Below are 22,017 nucleotides of genomic sequence, written 5' to 3' on the forward strand. Positions count from 1 at the left end.
ATTATAGTATTATACAGTATGTTTAAAAAGTTGTCACATATCCCTAGCCAGCCACTGTGGCCGAGCGGTTCTAGGCGCTTCAGTTCGGAACCGTGCTGCTGCTACGGTCGCAGGTTCGAATCCTGCCTCGGGCATGGATGTGTCTGATGTTCTTAGGTTAGTTAGGTTTAAGTAGTTCTAAGTCTAGGGGACTGATGACCTCAGATGTTAAGTCCCATAGCGCTCAGAGCCATTTGAACCATATTCCCAAAGGGGGTAGGATTTGTCAGAAATAGAAGAAAAGTTCAAGTAATGATAGGCCGGAAGAAAATACCGGTTGAGACATGCGTCAGTCTGTACCCTCATTCCCATCTGTCTGTTAAGCAGGACGCTATCGAGGTGCTGCGTATGACTATGGCGCATCCTGACACATCCTCCCGCCCATCTTCTCAGTGAATCACGCACTCTTTCGAATAAGTGCGGTTCCATTCGGACTGTTTCACATTAATAGGACACGTGCCCCTGTAATGTATGTATATTTTAATGGGATAGTAATACACCATTACCTTATATGCCGCCATTGCCAGAAATCTCACGGATTTGGGTCCGGTGAACTAGGAGGTCATGCTACTGGACCTCCTCGATCAATCCATCGTCCATGAAAAGTTGTCGTGAGTACCGTCACATGGTCCGCAGAAAATGGGAAGGTGCCCCGTCGTGCATAAACTACAGTCGTTGTCTCTTGCTGGAAGGCCAACTTTCTCCAGTAGCGCATACGTCTGTGGTACGCAGCACCTGTTTATCGACAATGTGCAGACGTTAGAAGACCGTGTCCTCAATTTATATGACTCAGTCCGAATGGAGCCAGGTGTATTTGTAAAGAGTGCGTGATTCACTGCGAAGAAGGGCTGAAGGACGTGTCAGGATGCAGCCCTGCCAATAGTGTCTACTTCTACGTAACAGACTGATGGAAATGAGAGGACAGATTTTCCCATATCTCTACAGGCACTGGTTTCCGCAAATATAATTACAGGAACTTTTTTCTGGTTTTGACCTCCACAAACTTTTGTATGAATACGTGACACTTTTTTAAACACCCTGTACATCTTCTTTCCTTCAGAAACATTGAGTGTTTTTATAAGTATTTATCCGTGTCAGCAAGATGTTAACGAAATACTGGAGACTACCTGTATGACAATAATATTTTATTGTATGGTTCTGGTGGTCTGTGTAAAAATGTTATTACATGCATCAGCGATGTATTAAAATGTAAAATGAAGCTGGTAGCTTAAGGTACGAGCTTGAAAATTACCAAAGCTTGAAACAGGCCAATCGCACAGATAACTAAAAGATTACAGCCTACGTTTTCATTCTCAAAACACGCTGACGCTGTCGACCTCGCAAAAATTAAATTTCAAAAAAATGTTAGTTACATCACACCTTTGACTTTATTTGTGGCATTTTTCAAATGTGAACGTAGTTACTTTCAATAGTTTTGACGTGCGAAAGTATCAAGTGGCAATTTAGTTTGCATTGAATGTGGACATGCCATTATACCAAGTAAGTACAAACAGTATTCAAAGTAAGACGCACCATCGACATGCGTTAACTTATTTCATTAAAACATCCGCTCGAAATCAGTAATTGGATACAATACATAATCAGCAATAAGCCGATCAAATACACCACATTACTTTGGTAACTCTCACTCGTAAATTATTCTCAAATAAAAAATTTTAATGCACTACTGGCGTTCTTGTTGCTTCGTGTGGGCTGTACAGTAAGCGTCAAATGGGTTAGTCATACATAGTTCCAATAAAATCTGCTCTTATACATGTAACATTGTCGTAGTTATCTGTTCATAAGTTATTGAGGAATGTAAGTGGACAGATCAAAAATTGCTGAAAGGCTGCTAGGGAGAATACGAGAGCACGTGATTCTGTGGTTTATGGAGAGAAAATTACAGTATAACTCTACGTCGACATGAGACCGTCAGCGGTGGAGCTATTTTTCACTTCAGTAAAAATGGAGGAAGGCCACAGTAGGTTCGATCGAGGCATTGTTGAACCACTGCGGACCTCTCTCGTCAGGCTACTGAAAAAATAGTACCGGTGCCAGAAGAAGTTTGGCTTACTGGAATGTCTAACATAGCACTGAATGGCGTGGTTGAATAAAATACAGGGTTATTCAAATGTTCTACACATGTTCAAGTAACAGTAAAAAACGTTTGTATTTAGTTGAGTTATTATATGATTACCTGTATGGATACAGTAACTCAAGAAGTTTTTTTGGTTACAGTGATTTCCAGCAACATAGATTCCAGACAAACCGGGAAAGCGTTTCCCGTGATGGAGTTTAGCAACACCGAGTCCACAAATGCAGTGCGTCGTAAACTCAGGACCACCTCTAACATGGTTAGAGTGGGTACAGAAGTTTACGGAAACACGATGTCTTTGTAAAGACGAACATAACTGGACAACTGTGACTGATGTCAATGAGGAGACTTTGTGAGCGAGTGTAGGGCGAAGTGGACTATGTGCCATGGGGATAACGGTTCACATATCATTTACACCTACATCTACATCTACACGGTTACTCTGCAATTCACACTTAAGTGCCTGGCAGAGGGTTCATCGAACCATTTTCATACTACTTCTCTACCATTCCACTCTCGAATGGCGCGCGGGAAAAAGGAGCACCTAAATCATTCCGCTGGAGCTCTGATTTCTCTCATTTTATTATGATGATCTATTCTCCCTACGTAGGTGGGTGTCAACAAAATATTTTCGCATTCGGAAGAGAAAGTTGGTGATTGAAATTTCGTAAATAGATGTCGCCGCAAGTACATAATGCACAAATTTTGTGGACTTGTATACAGCACTAAAAGGTGTATTGCTTTTACATATTTCAAGACAAATTCAGTTGGTATACGTGCATTCAGCTGTAAGTCCAACGCTCCAAGCCGTGAACCTCCCACAAGTGCTCCAAGGAGATGCTGCGGACGCTTTGCTTTCCCTGTAAAGGTCTCGCGCTGTCTCTGCCGTGGAGGCGGCACGGCAGGCCGCGCAGCCAGCTGGCGGCTTCGCTTTCTACGGCGGAGGCCACGCGGAGAAAGTGCTGGCGCCAGGTCGCTGACCTGTGGCTGCCTGCTGTCTGCCCCGCGAAACTTGAGGGCGCTGCTTGGGTCGTCCCTATCTCTGCCCCCCCCCCCCCTCCCTTCCCCCGTTTCATTACAAGTACAGAAGTTTGCTGACATTACAAATATGCAGACTGGTTATGGCCAGCGAGCTTCACTTGGAGATGCATACATTTCTCCGAACGCATATCTAGTGAATTTCTCCTTAAAGTTTCATAAATGTTGATGAAACAAGGGTTGTGTTTACACTCCAGAGTCCAACCGTAGCAGTGGCTGGAAGAAAAAAAAAACCAGTTCCATACTTTTGTGCTGCTTTCAGATTTACTCCGCAAGTTCGGAACGTCAGCCGGAGGTTACTACTCCTTACTACTGGACCAACTAATGGCGGTGCAAAATGAGGAAATTTACGAGGTCATATTCAATGACAATCCCCAGAGCGATAGTAGAAGAGAGTATAGTAATGAAGCAATACGTAGCGACGAGCTACAAGAGGAACACTCGCTGGGTAAGTTGACTTTTCACCCCAGATAGCCCCCCCTTTCCAAGTATTTACCGCTGAAACCAGTTTCAGCTTTGCAACAAAACTTCCCTCGGAACCAAAAGGTGTTGGTTTCTCGGAAGCCGCCAGCCGAATCATCGGAGAAACTGCGGCGGATCACTGGCAGGCAGCCGGCCGGTGTGGTCGAGCGGTTCTAGGCGCTTCAGTCTGGAACCGCGTGACCGCTACGGTTGCAGGTTCGAATCCTGCCTCGGGCATGGATGTGTGTGATGTCCCTAGATTAGTTAGATTTAAGTAGTTGTAAGTTCTAGGGGACTAATGACCACAGATGTTAAGTCCCATAGTGCTCAGAGCCATTTGAACCATTTGAACTGGCAGGCATCGTTTGTGGTTAGTACTAGGGCGATATCTGATCGCCTTCGAACCTCTAACATTCGTTCTTGACCAACGAATAAATTATTTAGCTTCAGTTCGTGCAGCGACGATGCAAGAATTTCACCTCTGACGTCGCAATACGAAAGCCTCTGCCAGCCCTGTTAAAACCAACACAATAGAACAGAGGTCGTATTCCATTATTCCATGCACGCAGAATTCACGCGGGCTCTCCTGCTTTAAGCACTCTAATTTGTTCAGAGTAAACGAGTCGGCCGACCTCGACTCTCGATAAAGAGCAATGCGTTAGAATTTCAACGGCGTCCGTCTCGGGATTCACGGGCAGGCACGAGGTGGCCGCGCGCCTTGGCTCGTCTCGCCAGCAGGACATACCAAGACACACGGCAGTTAAACACGGACTGGCTGGGACCCAACAGCGTGGGGCACAAAGACAACTGCGAGCATTTTAACCGCAACTTTGATACGCTCTAAGGCAAATAAATACAAAAATAAAAACTAAAAAAGAAATAAGAAAAAAAAACAAAGAACCGCGGAGGACTTACCCGAATGGAACGAAAATCGGTAGATGTGATGTAATGTGCAGATAAACGTTATAATTTTAGGAAAATTGGATGAGACATTTAAGAGAAAGAGCTTCACAAATTGAACAAGTCAACAACACGCTGATTCAACACTGTCCCTTATGCAAGCAGTTAAAGGGCTTGGGATTGACTGATTATTGGATGTCCTCCTGAGGAAAATCGTGCCAAATTCTGTCAAACTGGCGCGTTAGGCAGTACAGGGAATGATTTATTATCGTGGGAGGTGTGAACTCCATTTTGCCAATCCTTCCAGACTTTACTGCCGGTAGATGAATCCTGATGTTGCTGCAACTTCTTTATTCAAGCAGCTTCTCGTTTAGCCTCACAACGCTGAGTATATCTCATTACAGATTCCCTAATTAAGAAAGAAACTCTGGGAAGATATCGGGAATTAAACCCAGATCGCCGGCCGGGGTAGCCGAGCGGTTCTAGGCGCTGCAATCTGGAACCGCCTGACCGCTACGGTCGCAGGTCCGAATCCTGCCTCGGGCATGGATGTGTGTGATGTGCTTAGGTTAGTTAGGTTTAAGTAGTTCTAAGTTCTAGGGGACTGATGACCTCAGAAGTTAAGTCCCTTAGCGCTCAGAGCCATTTGAATCATTTAAACCCAGTTCCAAAGGCAGTAACATGAACCATATGGCTATGGAGGCAGTCTGTTGGGTTATATAGATAATGTAAATACGAAGCTGTGTCGTATCAGCAACAACAGTAGTAATAGATAAACCGGTTCAAATGGTTCAAATGGCTCTGAGCACTATGGGACTCAACTGCTGAGGTCATTAGTCCCCTAGAACTTAGAACTAGTTAAACCTAACTAACCTAAGGACATCACAAACATCCATGCCCAAGGCAGGATTCGAACCTGCGACCGTACCGGTCTTGCGGTTCCAGACTGCAGCGCCTATAACCGCACGGCCACTTCGGCCGGCGATAAACTGGTCAAAGACGGTTTTGTTCATAGAGGGCAATCAAAGTGTATCCTATCTCTTGACGGTCCGAAGTGATTAGCTAACAAGTTTGAACAAGCGTTAGGAAGTCACCAGATTCAATATATCTAAATCTCTCCTCACTTCCCACATGGATATCCCAGTGAAAAGATTATGAATGAGTTAAGACAACTGTGTGGAACATATTGTAACAAGAGACACACATCCTGGGCTGCTACACAACTTTTTTGAAGGAATCATTGACAATTTATGGCATGAGGCAACTGGATTCCCTCTCTGATAATGTGTGATGAGAGGCCATAAAGGATCATCGCTGGGGCCCAGTTCGTAAGGGGAGAGGGCAAGGGCTGGGGATACGAAATACACTACTGGAAATTGAAATAAGAACACCGTGAATTCATTGTCCCAGGAAGGGGAAACTTTATTGACACATTCCTGGGGTCAGATACATCACATGATCACACTGACAGACCCACAGGCACATAGACACAGGCAACAGAGCATGCACAATGTCGGCACTAGTACAGTGTATATCCACCTTTCGCAGCAATGCAGGCTGCTATTCTCCCATGGAGACGATCGTAGAGATGCTGGATGTAGTCCTGTGGAACGGCTTGCCATGCCATTTCCACCTGGCGCCTCAGTTGGACCAGCGTTCGTGCTGGACGTGCAGACCGCGTGAGACGACGCTTCATCCAGTCCCAAACATGCTCAATGGGGGACAGATCCGGAGATCTTGCTGGCCAGGGTAGTTGACTTACACCTTCTAGAGCACGTTGAGTGGCACGGGATACATGCGGACGTGCATTGTCCTGTTGGAACAGCAAGTTCCCCACACCATGATGCCGGGTGTTGGCCCTGTGTGCCTCGGTCGTATGCAGTCCTGATTGTGGCGTTCACCTGCACGGCGCCAAACACGCAATCGACCATCATTGGCACCAAGGCAGAAGCGACTGTCATCGCTGAAGACGACACGTCTCCATTCGTCCCTCCATTCACGCCTGTCGCGACACCACTGGAGGCGGGCTGCACGATGTTGGGGCGTGAGCGGAAGACGGCCTAACGGTGTGCGGGACCGTAGCCCAGCTTCATGGAGACGGTTGCGAATGGTCCTCGCCGATACCCCAGGAGCAACAGTGTCCCTAATTTGCTGGGATGTGGCGGCGCGGTCCCCTACGTCACTGCGTAGGATCCTACGGTCTTGGCGTGCATCCGTGCGTCGCTGCGGTCCGGTCCCAGGTCGACGGGCACGTGCACCTTCCGCCGACCACTGGCGACAACATCGATGTACTGTGGAGACCTCACGCCCCACGTGTTGAGCAATTCGGCGGTACGTCCACCCGGCCTCCCGCATGCCCACTATACGCCCTCGCTCAAAGTCCGTCAGCTGCACATACGGTTCACGTCCACGCTGCCGCGGCATGCTACCAGTGTTAAAGACTGCGATGGAGCTCCGTATGCCACGGCAAACTGGCTGACACTGACGGCGGCGGTGCACAAATGCTGCGCAGCTAGCGCCATTCGACGGCCAACACCGCGGTTCCTGGTGTGTCCGCTGTGCCGTGCGTGTGATCATTGCTTGTACAGCCCTCTCGCAGTGTCGGGAGCAAGTATGGTGGGTCTGACACACCGGTGTCAATGTGTTCTTTTTTCCATTTCCAGGAGTGTATTTTTAAAGATGAACGGCGACTTGTAAGCATCCATAAAAGAGTTTCAGCATTGCTATAACCTGTGTAATACCAAATTTTAAATCATTTTCTTGAAAGAAAGTCACCCGGCTGCACTATATTTTTTCCATTCCCTTAAGTTTCGGGGGGTGGGGGCCTTTGACGCCATGTATGGGCACCCTTGCAGAGGAAGTACATATCCCCGTACTTCAAAGCTTTCTTGATCAGATTTTCTGCTAGAGAGAACCAGTGGACCATGGCAAGGCGACTTGGACAGCAGCTCATACTCTGTCCTAGATATTCATGGATAGCAATACCACGTCCGGTACGGCTGCTCACACTTTATCTCATGATACTCGGTCACATATGAGCCTTTCGGCATCTTCCTGCATTTACGCAGCAAAAACGCAAACCATAATACGCCGAAGACTGTAATGTACTCCAAATAAGGTCCCACTACGTCAGGGATAAGACACTAGCTGTAACCCTGTCATTCAGGTGTGAACAAAATCAGAGATGGTGTCACTACCTATGGGACACGTGCTTCACTCTAGCTGTTGACATGCCAGATGAGGGAAACCTGGCTTGTAGACCGGCTGTGAAGGTCTACGATGCCGAGCTGACTAGATTCGAGAAGCATAGCTTATGACGAGTGATGAGGACAGGAACAGAGTACGGCCAATCGTGTCTTACAACAAATCTGTTGTCCTGCTACTCTCACGTTCATTCAGTGGGTCGTAGTTTCTCGTATGCTAACTGTAAAAAACGATTAAAGACGAAATTTATCTTCAACCATACCGTGAAGTTGAACGAGCTTCAGGTTCCGTATACCACCACCGCAGAGGGGATATTATGGAACGTTGCTAGTTAACCACATTGTCAATAGTACAAATGTTGCGTAGAACGCTTCTACGTACTCGCAAACAGTAGTCTTCGTATAAGCTCAGGGCTGGAATATATACGGCTTAAAACAATGGTGGACAAATTCTACATTCTTTGAAATAAAAAATAAAAAAAAATACGAAGACAATCACTGAAAAGAGTGAATTGGAATTGTACTCACGGATGTTGTTGCTGGGTGCAGACTGAACATCTACTAGAAGCAGCAGTGCAGATAACAGCAGAAATATCGCTTCCATCGTGACCAGCTTATGCGGTTTTCTGTTCCTGAAACAGGACGAAACTTTATCAATCATTTATACGACTGGATCCTTTTTTGTTTTGTTAATAGGAACTACGTTCGAAAACAATTTGGTGGAGAACAAGGAGTTGTGCACATGCATCAGGACACGAATTGTGAAGGGTACTTCTTGATTGATTTTGACAATAAATATCAGATACGTGCGAAGAAGAGTATGCCAAACTCGCCCAAAGACATTCCGCGAGAGGCGTTGCCTCCCAGACACAGAGAGAGCACGGCGTTTCCAAAGATACGACTCTCCTTCGCTTATTTCACAACTAGCACTTTTCCCTGCATTTTGCGACCAATGTGCTTCGTTTAGAAGGAACAGCTACATGAATTATTTACAGTGTGATCATATTACCAATGAATTAATTAATTTCATATAAAATTCTCCTCTTTGTGAACTACATGAAAATGGAAATACCTTCTCAATGTGTAAAAAGTGGGACATAACGTTTAGACTGCTCTCAGAGTTACGTACACGTCTATATCAGGTGCTGATAAGGCTGTATCATGCGAGTGCGCAGCTTTTCTGTGGCACTGTCCATAAACGTGCAGCTCTTCATTTCCTTAAACATGATACTTCATGGCATTCGATGACAAGATTCTGTAATGTTCGTTAGAACTTCCTTCTACACACAGAACCACAATTCGAAGAATCTGTAAGAAAAATAATGAAATATTAACGAAAACCGATTACACACTGAGATGACAGAAGTCATGGTCTACCTGCTAATATCGGGTCGGACCTCCTCTTTCCAGGCGTAGTGCAGCGACTCGACGTGGCATGGACTCAACAAGTCCTTGGAAGCCCCTGCAGAAATATTGAGCCATGCTGCCTCTATAGACGCCGATAAAAGCGACAGTGTTGCCGGTACAGGATTTTTTGCACTAACCGACTTCTAGATTATGTCCCATAAATGTTCGATTGGGTTAATGTCTGGCGTTCTTGGTGTACAAATCGTTCGATCAAATTAACCAGAATGTTGTTCAGACCATCGCGAATCGTTGTGGCCCAGTGACGTGACATAGTTGTTAGTGGAACATGAAGTCATGAATGGCTGCAAGTGGTCTCCAAGTAGCCGAGCATAACCATTTACAGTCAATGATCAATTTCATTGGACAAGACGACCCAGTCCATTCCATGTAAACACAGTCCACACCATTATGGAGCCATCACCAGCTTCTACAGTGTCTTGATGTCAACTTCGCGGGGTATGCGCCACTCTCGAACCCTACCATAAGCTCTTACCGATTGCAATTTGGACTCAAAATCGAGACTCATCTAACCAGGCCACGGTTTTCCAGTCGTCTATGGACCAACCTTTGTGGTCACGACCTCCGGAGAGGTGCCGCGGGCGACGTCGTGCCATTAGTAAAGCACTGCGTCGTTCGTGTGCTGCCATAGCCCATTAACGCCAAATTTCCCGCATACTGTCCTAACGCATAAGTTCGTGGTAAGTCCCACATTGATTTCTGCCATTATTTCAAGCAGAGTTGCTTGTCTGTTAGCACTGATATCTCTACATAAAGGTAGCTGCACTCGGTCGTTAAGTGAAAGTTATCGGCCATTGCGTTTTCCATGGTGACAGGTAATGCCTGAAATTTGGTATCCTTATGCTTGACAACGTGGATCTCGGCATACTGAATGCCCTAAAGATTTCCGAAATGGAATGTCCCATATGTCTACTCCACTATCATTCCGCGTTAATAGTCTGTTAATTCCCGTCGTGCGGCCATAATCACGTCGGAAACCGTTTCACACGAATCACCCGACCAAAAATGACAGCTCTGCCAGTGCACTGACCTTTTATGTCTTGCCGGCCAGAGTTGGTTGGTCGGTTGGTTGTTTGGGGAAGAAGACCAGACAGCGTGGTCATCGGTCTCATCGGATTAGGGAAGGATTGGGAAGGAAGTCGGCCGTGCCCTTTCAGAGGAACCATCCCGGCATTTGCCTGGAGTGATTTAGGGAAATCACGGAAAACCTAAATCAGGATGGCCGGACGCGGGATTGAACCGTCGTCCTCCCGAATGCGAGTCCAGTGTCTAACCACCCGGCCAGAGTGTCCGAGCGGTTCTAGGCGCTACCGTCTGGAACCGCGCGACCGCTACGGTCGCAGGTTCGAATCCTGCCTCGAACATGGATGTGTGTGATGTTCTTAGGTTAGTTAAGTTAAAGTAGTTCTAAGTCCTAGGGGACTGATGACCTCAGAAGTTAAGTCCCATAGTGTTCAGAGCCATTTTTTATGTCTTGTGTACGCAATACTATCGCCATCTGTATGCATGGTGTTTCCGTAAGAACGTGCAAAAGTGTAACCTGACTTGGAGAATGCTCCACTGAACAATTTGAGGTGATGCGTGGGGTAGCCGAGCGGTCTTAGGCGCCTTGTACGGTTCGCGTGGCTATCCCCCGTCGGAGGTTTGAGTCCTCCCTCGGGCATGGGTGAATGTATTGTCCTTAGTATAAGTTAGGTTAGGTAGTGTGTAAGCTTAAGGACAGATGACCTCAGCCGTTCGGTCCCATAAGACCTTACCACAAATTTCCTAATTTTCCAGTTTGAGGTAGGGAACCTGAGGTCGGAGAAGCTAGCTGAAGGAGATATGGAAGTAAACTTCTCTACCGCTCTGTCTAGCGTTGCTATTTTCCAACGTATTTACAACTATCATGCGAAGGAGTTTACACGTACTGTTTATTTACATGTACATTCTTTATTTCCTTCAAGGAAACAAGGAGAACGAGCCTGAGTGCTTGGAAGTCTTCATGCAGATTTTGTCTACTTTACTTGTCCATAAGATGGCCCTGTTGTATTTATATTGGCACATGACATAAAGTGCTATGAATCAACGACAGACCTATTCATTACTCGGTGCTATTCAGAGACATACAGTACAGTACGATAGAGCAGTACCAGTACAGTTTCGCAGAACTCACTGACACGAACCTTGTGTATGGGGAAGTACATTTCAATGCTCTCGTTGCTGAAAGGCTGTACATTGAACAACTTCCTAACAGGCATCATCCGTTACGACGAGTGTTTATTTCTCTCGATTGACGAATGACATAATTGTAGCTGCCCGTGATGTGATTCGAAATACACCAGGGATATTTGTCATGATGCGTCTGAATCTTGTTCGGCGATGTTATCGTTGCAGTGAGGTTGATCGCCGACAGTTTCAGTACATTTTGTAAGATACAGTAAATAAATGATACACTTATTGTGTGAATGATGGTTTTTGCAGTTCACTAAAACTAATGTAAATAAAAAGGTACAGAGTAATGGGATTTTCTTCAAGTTATTTCCTTAAGCTGGCTTCTCCGAGCGCAGGTTTCCTACCTCAAATTGTTCAGTGGAGCATGTCTATGTCCTGTTAAATTTTTGCACAGTCACACGGAAACACCCTGTATGGGCAAATCGCTATTCCATGATTGTTGTCACCTCAGTGAAATATACCTGATGTTCATTCATCAGTTTAGCTTAGTGTTTAGGGGCTGAAGCAGACGGAAAGTTCTGAAAGCGCTCAGACAATGGCAATGTCGTTGACTATTGGTTTCTGAACTCTCCTGGGTTGCTGTGAAAAGATTGAACTTGCTGACTCGGCAGGCGGCTGACGAGAACTAATGATTATATAACAAATAGCGAATTGCCCTATTTAGTCAGCACGTGTGTACTCCGATTTCTTAAACTGTTGCAAAGCCGTTTAACCACGTCATTGTAGTACGAAAGTGGACGACAGAACACACCCAAATTTTCACTGTCACTCTGTGCCTGAAACTTCAGCAGATGTACAGCATATCTGTAAAAAGTCTGTCTCTGGCAAAATACATCGTCAGAAAATTATGTGTAATATGCCACCACAGCTCAGTGTTGGATTACATAAACGATTAGTTTCACTCCGTTTTGGTCGTTTTACCGATACAAAATCTTACCACCAACAGAAATGTGAAAAACTACGCTCTTGAGGCTTCGAACTTCTCATAAAGAAATGTCTGATGTATTTTAAAAACTGCGTCGGAATGTCTGTGTTCAGCTCCTTGATACTGATTTACCGAGTGATGTGGCGCAGTGGTTAGCAAACTAGGCTCACATCTGCGTTCCATCATACAGATTTATGTTTTCCGTGATTTCCCTAGATCACTCCAGGGAAATCCCGGGAAGGCTTCTTCGAAAGGATACAGCCAATTTTCTTCTCCATTCCGAAAACTATCCGAGCTTGTGCACCCTCTTACGGCATTTGCGAACTGCCATAAGACGTACATGTTCAGCAAGTGACGTAAATGGCCGAAAGGTAGATAAATGTCAGATCTTCTACTGTAGCGCTCTCGACATCACGGAGGTTTGAAGCATCTCGGGCGGTGTCGAGAAGCAATGATTACCTACAGCGTGACGCATGTACCACATTTGAGCAAATTTACCACGATACATCCTGGATAGTCAAAGCCTCAGACTACAATGCAGGCAAGAAAACGTCGTCGTTATATATTATGAAAAAGATCTGTATCTTATCTTTCTTGTCTACATTGTAGTCTGTGACGTCGAAAATTTGGAATTATATCCCCATACATATTTTTAAATCGCATTGTCGGTCAAATATTACATAACTTTTCCCGTAATTGCTGTGTAATACGCTTCACGTGATTCCTAAGCTTCAACGTACACTTGCGAGCCTTTTTATTAGATGAAATGCAGGCGTGATAATACGGTGTGTCATGGCCGCATCGAAATTCTCAACAGTTAATAAGTGATGCTTAAGTCATGGAAAAATGCCTGTTTACAGTTAACTTCAGTGTTTCCTGCAGATTTCCGTATCAGAATTACAGCATGTGGGAATGAACTAGATAAACACAATAAAATTCGTACTATCATATGCGAAATTTATAAGTGCATATTGGGATGGATGAGAGAAGGACTTTTTAGTTACTGCAAATTATGTAGTAGTCTATACTTACGCTACTATTAGTCATGTGCGGAGAGTTAGCAGATTTCACTCTTTTCTGCTCATTTGTTTGTAATGTAGTAGTGTCGTTCTCTGTCATATTACTCTTTTATAAGCACTTCAATTTACCTTAGAGTGTGTATAGGATCTGCTCCAGTGCTGACGATGAACTTACAAAGTTTGTCACCGCTGCCTGATTAATGTTTAGATACGATGAGTCCTCGGTATCCAGCGACTCATTACATGATGAATATTAATAAATATTTACTCAAATTACATTATTGACTGGTACTGTTGCAGTAAGTACTGGGAGATGAAGAAGCCTGCACAGGATAGAGTAGCATGGAGAGCTGCATCAAACCATTCTCAGGACTGAAGACCACAACAACAACAACAACAACTGACGAAACCGGCACATCGGTGCAGATTAGTTTAACATTGAACGTATATTGCGTTTATAAATAAAATTAGGAGTACTCGTTGTTAACAGCAAACTTATAATTCCCTTAGGCTTGAACTGTGGATTATGGAACGTTATCATATGTTCAGGTTCAGCTACCTGAAACGTAAAAAAGTTGAATAATTTAAAAAGTATGTTATACAATAACATAGTGTTATTTTCTTACAGAAGATGCTCAATATGTCGGCCGCAATTTTCACAACAGGTTGTGTGGTGACTACGTACGCGATGAAGAATTCTTGAAGTTCGTAATCTTCAGTTGCAGCGAGGTTCGTGGCAACCATAACCATGCGACTGAACTGTCGAAGTTGTTAACATGGTTCATCACCGAGAGGTCCATCGGCACCACGTCTTTTAAAGAATACGGTCATGAAACAGTATCGCCACATCATTGTTCATATTGTACCCACACGTCGGCAGCCCGTCATTTTTAAATCACCAAAGCCGACGAGTTATTAGTTCACATCTTCTAACATCCCAGGAAGGTAACTCTCATGATATGTTTTGTAGAGGACTTTGTCAATTCTGTTGGGATGAATGTAGAAAAAAGAATAATTGAAAAATTGTCAATATGTACGGGGTTTCATCATCCTACACGTGACTGTTACTACTGTTGCATACGTGACCCAATCTGAATAAAATATGTAAACTGAAAAATGACGGAAGGATGCTGTAAGAAGCAATTTCGAATTATATTCCACGTGGAAAGCTCTTTGGTAGCAATGCTTGCCCCTTCAGCTGACGACTCGAGTTCAGGTGCCGTTCATGTAAGATTCTCAAAAAAATATTACACGTAATGTTCATATCGCGTACATTGCACCGGCTACGGCATTGTTTACGATATACTTTTCAATATCGGATGGGTACATTTCGTCACGCTTCTTATTGGAAGGTTGTATCCATTGAACTCTATGTAACACACACAAGCGCTGTACAGTGGTTATCTCCGCATGCGTAAACGTGCGTAAACTATAACACTGCTTACATACAATTACCACTTACGGAACCAAAATCCTGCCGGCCGCGGTGGTCTAGCGGTTCTGGCGCTGCAGTCCGGAACCGCGGGACTGCTACGGTCGCAGGTTCGAATCCTGCCTCGGGCATGGGTGTGTGTGATGTCCTTAGGTTAGTTAGGTTTAAGTAGTTCTAAGTTCTAGGGGACTTATGACCTAAGATGTTGAGTCCCATAGTGCTCAGAGCCATTTGAACCATTTTTTGGAACCAAAATCCGAGAAAGAACAGAGCAGTTCACAGCTGAAATCTGAGAATGGAGACCAAAGGTGTCTTGACAGCGTCATCCACAGTGAATACCATAAGTCAAAAGAAATAAGACTTAAATATGACTCATGAAATATGTATCGTCTCTCTGCACTAGTGCACTAGTGAACAGGTACACTGCATTCGCAAGGTATATATAGGGTGTAAACGACAACTGTTTACAATGTACCACAGCGGTGGTCATGGGGAACAGTTTGATATAGGACACTTGTTGCCACTTGCGGACGGGAAATAATTTCAAAATATTCTTACAAAAATCACCTAAGCTACAGCGCATGCGCGTCACGTGAGATTTTCAATATTCTTTCGCTCTGTTATGTCACCGACTTAGTCGGCTATTTCGTTAACATTATTGATTTCAACTTTCTGGTGAATGTAACAAAAGGAAAAAAAAAATGTAAAAGTTACGTAAAAAGACCCATGTTTACAATTCGATCTATACTAGACCCTTACAAGCACAGTAGTATCGACATACTAAACGATTTAGTTCACAATATTTTGAGGTAATATTTACGCAACCGTCAATTATACATTTTGTAAGTGCTAGGACAAGGAGTTTTTAATATTGAATGGTCATATCAGCCAAAAGCTCTGGCAGCTAGCTCGCCTGCGTTATAGCTTACGCCAGTCTGAGATTTTTCCCGGCTTGATAGACTATCCTATATAAATCTATTCGTCTCGGCTTTACCTACACCAGATTTTTTTACTTCAAGATATTCAGCAACCGATCCCGACAAAATTCCTGAAACTCTGGCGTTGGAATTTGTGCTCAAGACAGTTGTTCAAAATGACTCGTGGAATAACAGTGAGTGCGGGAAACACTGTGAGGAAACAACAGACAGATTACGCCACCTGCTGAATGCTCGGTTGCAACTGAGGCACGTGAGCTTCGGGCCAAGGCCTCACAACACAAGAGGCCTTACCCACCCGAGAATAGCGGTAGTCGTACTGGGTTGCTAGAGAAGGAGTTACGCCTTTCACGTTAGCCAACAGCCTGAACCGACGACGATGCACCAGCGGGAGAAAACAAACGGTTGACAATGAGCGACAGTGCTGTGGGGAAACGGCGACGCGCCGTAAGGCTGATGGCCGTTTCAACACGGCGCGTGAGCGTCGCGTACAGTGGAGGCGATGAGGCAACCGGCACAGCCCCGGCGGTCGCGACTCACAGGCAGCCTTGGGCACCATTTCTAACTTGCAAATTCTGCCCTTCGCTTCTGTCTGCCGTTATAAGCAACCGAATTTTTGGATGAGATTACGTTCTAGTATTATTCACCTTAAGGACTGGAGGAGTGGCTGCGAAGGTAATCGTTGTCGTTAATTATCACATTCCACAGCAGGGATTAAACGGTTTACAGTTTCAATCCGTAGATACTCTACCGTTTCTGAGAGAACGGCAGTCAAAGTTTCCGAGGTGCTTTAGGTGCCATTCAGCACGCGATAACATAAGCCTAAATGGTAGCGCGGTGGCTAGTGTTGTAGAGTCACAGGTTTAGGGAAGAATATATCGAATGCTGATGAAACTTGCAACCGCACCTACGACGTAAACTGAAGATAAAACTAATAATATTAAGCTAATGGTATCAGATGTGGCGCTCGACAGAGTCACAGTCAGAGGGGGAGAACTTCTTTATAATGAAAGACCACTCCTGGAAACATAAATGCGAGACCTATTTCTAGTTCTTCACATTCGTGCTTCTATTTCTAGAATATTCAGATACCTTCAAGTAGATTCGATATTTGCAGTCGCACTAAGTGTAATTTAAGGCTTCGTGAGACACAGTAAATGGCCATCAAGGATTTAGTAAAAATCACTAATAAACTTGATGTGTGACCCGCCTTAAAGATCACTAGAAGTTTCTCTTTTCTCAGCATTGCATATGATGCATGGTCATTTCATTCCATTCGTCCCTGTCGTGATTAACAGCCTGTTTCTACCAGTCTGGAGAGAAACGGTATTGGTATGCTATGTCGTGAAACCTGTTTGTTTCGCCGCAACAGTTGTTGCACGATAAATACCTCACACAGAGTCCTAACCATTTATCGCTGCATAACTTCGAACATGCATTACAAACACATAAACGAAACTTCTTAATGTTGTTCTGAATGGAACTTGAGAAAATTGTATAAACATTGTATGAAATTTAACGATGAAATTCGCCAATAGCCGTGCAGGCGAGATGTTATTTTATTTTATTTTTGCTACCAGTTTCGGCATTCTGTTATGCCATCTTCACGCCCCATATGCATCTCTAAAAAATAAGCTATATTGGCATATCGTGCCATTAGTTCTTGAAAGTCGTGAATTCTTATCCCAAGTCCTTCCTTCGAAGAACTGATTGCACATATGGTGATGTATTATGAGTAAATAAGGAAAAACTGTTCGGAAAAACAACTAATAATATTTAGTTACGCCAAGGGATAACAGGTGGAATTTAAAAAGTATACTAGTGTACCGCTTTGACACCAGATATCCTGAACGGTATGAGAATGCTTTCGAATTCATTGACGCGTTGATCATGTGTCAATATTTTGCTATCTCGAAGGCAAACGGCGTATTACTTTGGACGCCACATTCAAATGAGTACATTTGAAACCCGATATGTATAACTTTTGCTTTGCGAACTCAATTTGTGACATACTGAACTAGTGCTGTACAACGTCAGATGATGTATCGTTCTGCAGTCCAGTGCTTGTGCTCGTGATTGTGACGCTGGAGAAGTCATCCTATTGACCTTAGCCGCCGTCATTAAGAATGTGCGGAATATGAAGGCTATGATCTGCATTACACTTAAGAAACCTCCATCAGTTACGACAGTAACTAAAAGTAATGTGAAACATTAGCTTCCGACATATCATAATTCTAAGAGTTTTTAGATGTCTCCAGAGGTTTATTGTACGTAGAGAAGGCTGGACTAGATACTAAAAGAGTTTGGCATGACATATTGTCCATAGATGTATGATGTATTACTCTGTTATCACCAACTCAATGTACAACCAGTACAGCATATGGATAAATCTGCACTCGTTTGGTACCATTGCATCACTGGGTTCGTGTTCTGATTCCACTTATTTATACACAAATTAGTATACACCTATGACAGTAACTCTCCACTAATTGATAATACGTGAACATTTGCTTATGATGACTACCTGAAGTGCCAAAAGGTATACTGAGATGACTAAAGCCATTAGATAGCGACATTCACATACATAGAACGCGGTAGTATCGCGTACAGGGCACTCTTGCTAACAGCACGACGTCGCCAGCAGAGCCTCTACTGGGCTCGTGACCGAATCAGTTGGACTCTAGACGACTGGAAAACCGTGGCCTGGTGACATGAGTCCTGATTTTAGTTGGTAAGAGCTGATGGTAGGATTCGAATGTGAAGCAGGCCTTACGAAGCCGTGGATAGAAATTGTCAACGAGGCACTGTGTACCGAGCGAGGTGGCGCAGTGGTTAGCACACTGGACTCGCATTCGGGAGGACGACGGTTCAATCCCGTCTCCGGCCATCCTGATTTAGGTTTTCCGTGATTTCCCTAAATCGTTTCAGGCAAATGCCGGGATGGTTCCTTTGAAAGGGCACGGCCGCTTTCCTTCCCAATCCTTCCCTAACCCGAGCTTGCGCTCCGTCTCTAATGACCTCGTTGTCGATGGGACGTTAAACACTACCCACCACCACCACCACCGAGGCACTGTGCAAGCTGGTGCTGACTCCATAATGGTGTGGACTGTGTTTACATGGCATGGACTGGGTCCTCTGCTCCAACTAAACCAATCATAGATTTTAAACGGTTATATTCGGTTAGTTGGAGATCATCTGCAGCCATTCATGGATTTTATGTTCCCAAACAACTGCGAAATTTTTATGGATGACGATGCACCGTGTCACTGGGCTTGAACTGTTCGCGATTGGTTTCAAGAACATTCTGGACAATTCGAGTCAGTGATTTGCCGAACCAGATCGCGCGACATGGATCCCATAGAACATTTATGTTACGTAATGGAGAGCTCAGTTCGTGCAAAAAATCCTGCAGCGGTAACAATTCCGTAATTATGGACGGCTATAGGAAAAACATGGCTCAACATTTATGTAGGGGACTTCCAACAACTTGTTGAATCCATGTCACGTCGAACTGCCGCAATGCGCCGGGCAAAATGAGGCGCGGCGCAACATTAGGTGATATCCCACTACTTCTGTCACCTCACTGCACTAGTAAAAAAAGAGTAAAAACACTGATTTTTATTCTTACTCTACACGATAATGTAGCCCAGCAACTGTCCGGGCATTATCCGAAACCTTGTGTTTCAGCATAAGGGTCGTGCGAGTGCAGTTCTATGGTTGTGCATATTTAGCCAGATCCGTGTATTTACTTATTTGTGCAATGAGCCGTGAACGTGGCCGCGCTTTTCCTAGATTTGCTAAATGACCTTTTCCCTTTCCGAGAAAAGTCCTTAGCACTATTACAACAAACGTTTGTACGATAGGACGGCAAGCATCGTTTTCTGCAGAGTTTAATGTTTTTGTGGTGTTGCTCACGCATGTACCGGGAACTGAAGAGAACGGAATCTCTCCTTGTGTCGTACAAATATTTGCTGTAATAGTGCTAAGGACGTTTGTATTCAACAGAACTATGTCAACACGACGCATTTTCTTTTTCTGATCAGTAGCTTCATTTTGTCCCCATAAGTTTATGTACTGCCTAAGTGTACTTCACAAACAAAGGGCGTGTATTGCAAGGAGAGTAATAGGTCACTGCACTTCTAGCAGCAACAGCAGACAGAATCGATCAGCGCCACGTTCCTCTTCTCCTATTTTTCGTAAGAATGATCGAGGCTAAAGCTACAGAACATTAATATGACCATTTCTTTTGTAGAAACATACGAAATTATACACATGTAACACTTAAATGCTACTTGTATGTCTCATTATTCCACTACGAGTAAAGCTGTTCGAATCTGTCCTAACAGTATTGGGTTAAGAAATAGGGAAACTAGTCAGAACAAGATAGAAATTACGACTCGGATGGCTGCTGTTTCTGTGCGAAAAATCCTCTATTTTCAAGCAGTATTTCGATTTACTTGTAGACCCCAAGAAAACTTCAGTGTACACAGGGGTAAATGAACCGCCACCCACTTGCGTGGTTATATAACGTGTATGTTTTGTTGTTAGCAGTATCCTCACTGAACTGCGAGGTACGCATCATGTAAACATCCTCTATCGATTTCTATCTCCGATGATCTTGTCGGCATTTTGATACCATTAGCATAGTAAAAAAAAAAAAAAAAAGATAGTCGTATGTCATGGAAGTGAGACTACGTACGTTGTATTCTGTGTATAATTGCTTCGTATTAAGTTTTTGTAATGGAATAGGGCAACAAAAACTGCTTGGTGTACTGTAACACTGGCGACTAATCCACAGTGTGGGTTCTGTTAGGGCTCCACTTTAATTTAGATGCCTCATCAATTATTGGTCGCATTCCACAATACGAACAGTTCATTAGCTTATTTAGTAGAATACAACCACAGGAACAAGCAAACAAGAACGATATCATTTTCCGTTTGGTCATTGGTGCCTTAGCTGTTGAAAAGTAAAAGTCCTTATAATACAACTAGCGAATGACCACTGAATCATTGATGTCTCCCGTAACTGAGTCATCATAAAACTAAAACGCCTCTCGCAAAGCATGTACACATTACAGTTACAGTAACTCGAAACAACAGCTTACAGGCGACGACAGCTGCTTTTGAGATACTTCTAAATTGGGTTAAGACAACAGCATAGATCGCAATAATGATGTTGTTGCGAGAGCAAACGAGGAGCCGCCAACAGCAACTATATTTGTTCATTTTGTCAAGATGACTTCTGCATGAAGTGGAAACCGGTCCTTAATAAAGTATTATTGCGATCTGTATTGCTGTTTTAACTCAGCTGTATTAGCAGATCGCTGTTACTCCTCTGGACCATATTGTCCGAAATTATGAACTACTAAGTTCGTTGCCATTCTAAGACATTCATGGCGACACTAATACTGTTGAGGACTATTTTTTGATTAACAGATTTATCATAACATGCACCTAACTATCACAACAGAATGGTCAATATTCAGGGATATGACACAAAAATCGTGTGAAGCAAGGAACTTCATATGGACATATGCCGTATTCCGAACACATTTAATTTACGTAGTTATTTTTTCTGTATTATTCAATACCAGTTTACACATGTACACGTGTACAATAGCTCGTAAACATTACAACATGCGTTTTACATAGTAATGACTGAAAAATACGTTTGTTAGAACATTCGTCTCTAAGCATTGTCGTACACGTCACAATACAGTTGTCATAGAGTTCACAATAAATATTCGAATATCTCACCGTCAACTTCAGTGCATTTGTGCACTCATGGGAGATCATGTTGTGTTGCTTGCCTGTGTGCCCTTACGCAATCCCTAACGAGGGCAGCAGCGTCCGTAATGCAATAAAGGCGCTCACTTCTCATTTTCACCTTTCGTTTGTACGCCTCAGACTTCGTCCTACCGCATAATCAAAAATATAATGGGGGCGATGTTGGTGGCCAATACCGTGACGAATCCAGTGATTATTATAACTGAAGTTGAAATGTTTCTTCACACATCTGGTAAAATGTGGAGTGGTTCCGTCATGCTGGAAGTACATTGCAGTACGCATGACCATCCTTAAGGTGTTCAACAAACGTATTTTCCAAAACATGTGGGTAGTTCTGTCTCGTTGTTCGCTCTTATAAAATGACTGAGCCTATGAAGATGTGGCGTTTCCGATAGTGTTGCACCAAACATTGATCGGAGTTTCCACTGTAGCGTGCAGATTTCGCTGCGACCCCTGATGATTATTTAGTGTGTTGTTGATTTCATACCGTGTAAGTGTGACTTTATCAGTGAGTAATCTTAATGGATGCCAATGACCATTGTC

At 44.0% G+C, this 22,017-nt stretch overlaps 1 protein-coding gene across 2 annotated transcripts in view; it reads right to left on the bottom strand.

Moving 5' to 3' along the window:
* LOC124595808 (circadian clock-controlled protein daywake) overlaps nucleotides 1–22,017 on the bottom strand; it is an 87,144-nt gene that overhangs the window by 54,046 nt on the left and 11,081 nt on the right. For both annotated transcript variants that reach the window (XM_047134703.1, XM_047134702.1), the window contains exon 2: nucleotides 8,266–8,369. In XM_047134703.1, coding sequence (XP_046990659.1) covers nucleotides 8,266–8,341 — 76 coding nt within the window. In that variant the 5' untranslated portion in view covers nucleotides 8,342–8,369. The remainder of the gene's footprint in view (nucleotides 1–8,265; nucleotides 8,370–22,017) is intronic.

The sequence above is a fragment of the Schistocerca americana genome, chromosome 2, assembly GCF_021461395.2.
Source record: "Schistocerca americana isolate TAMUIC-IGC-003095 chromosome 2, iqSchAmer2.1, whole genome shotgun sequence".
In the NCBI taxonomy this organism is placed as follows: Eukaryota; Metazoa; Arthropoda; class Insecta; order Orthoptera; family Acrididae; genus Schistocerca; species Schistocerca americana.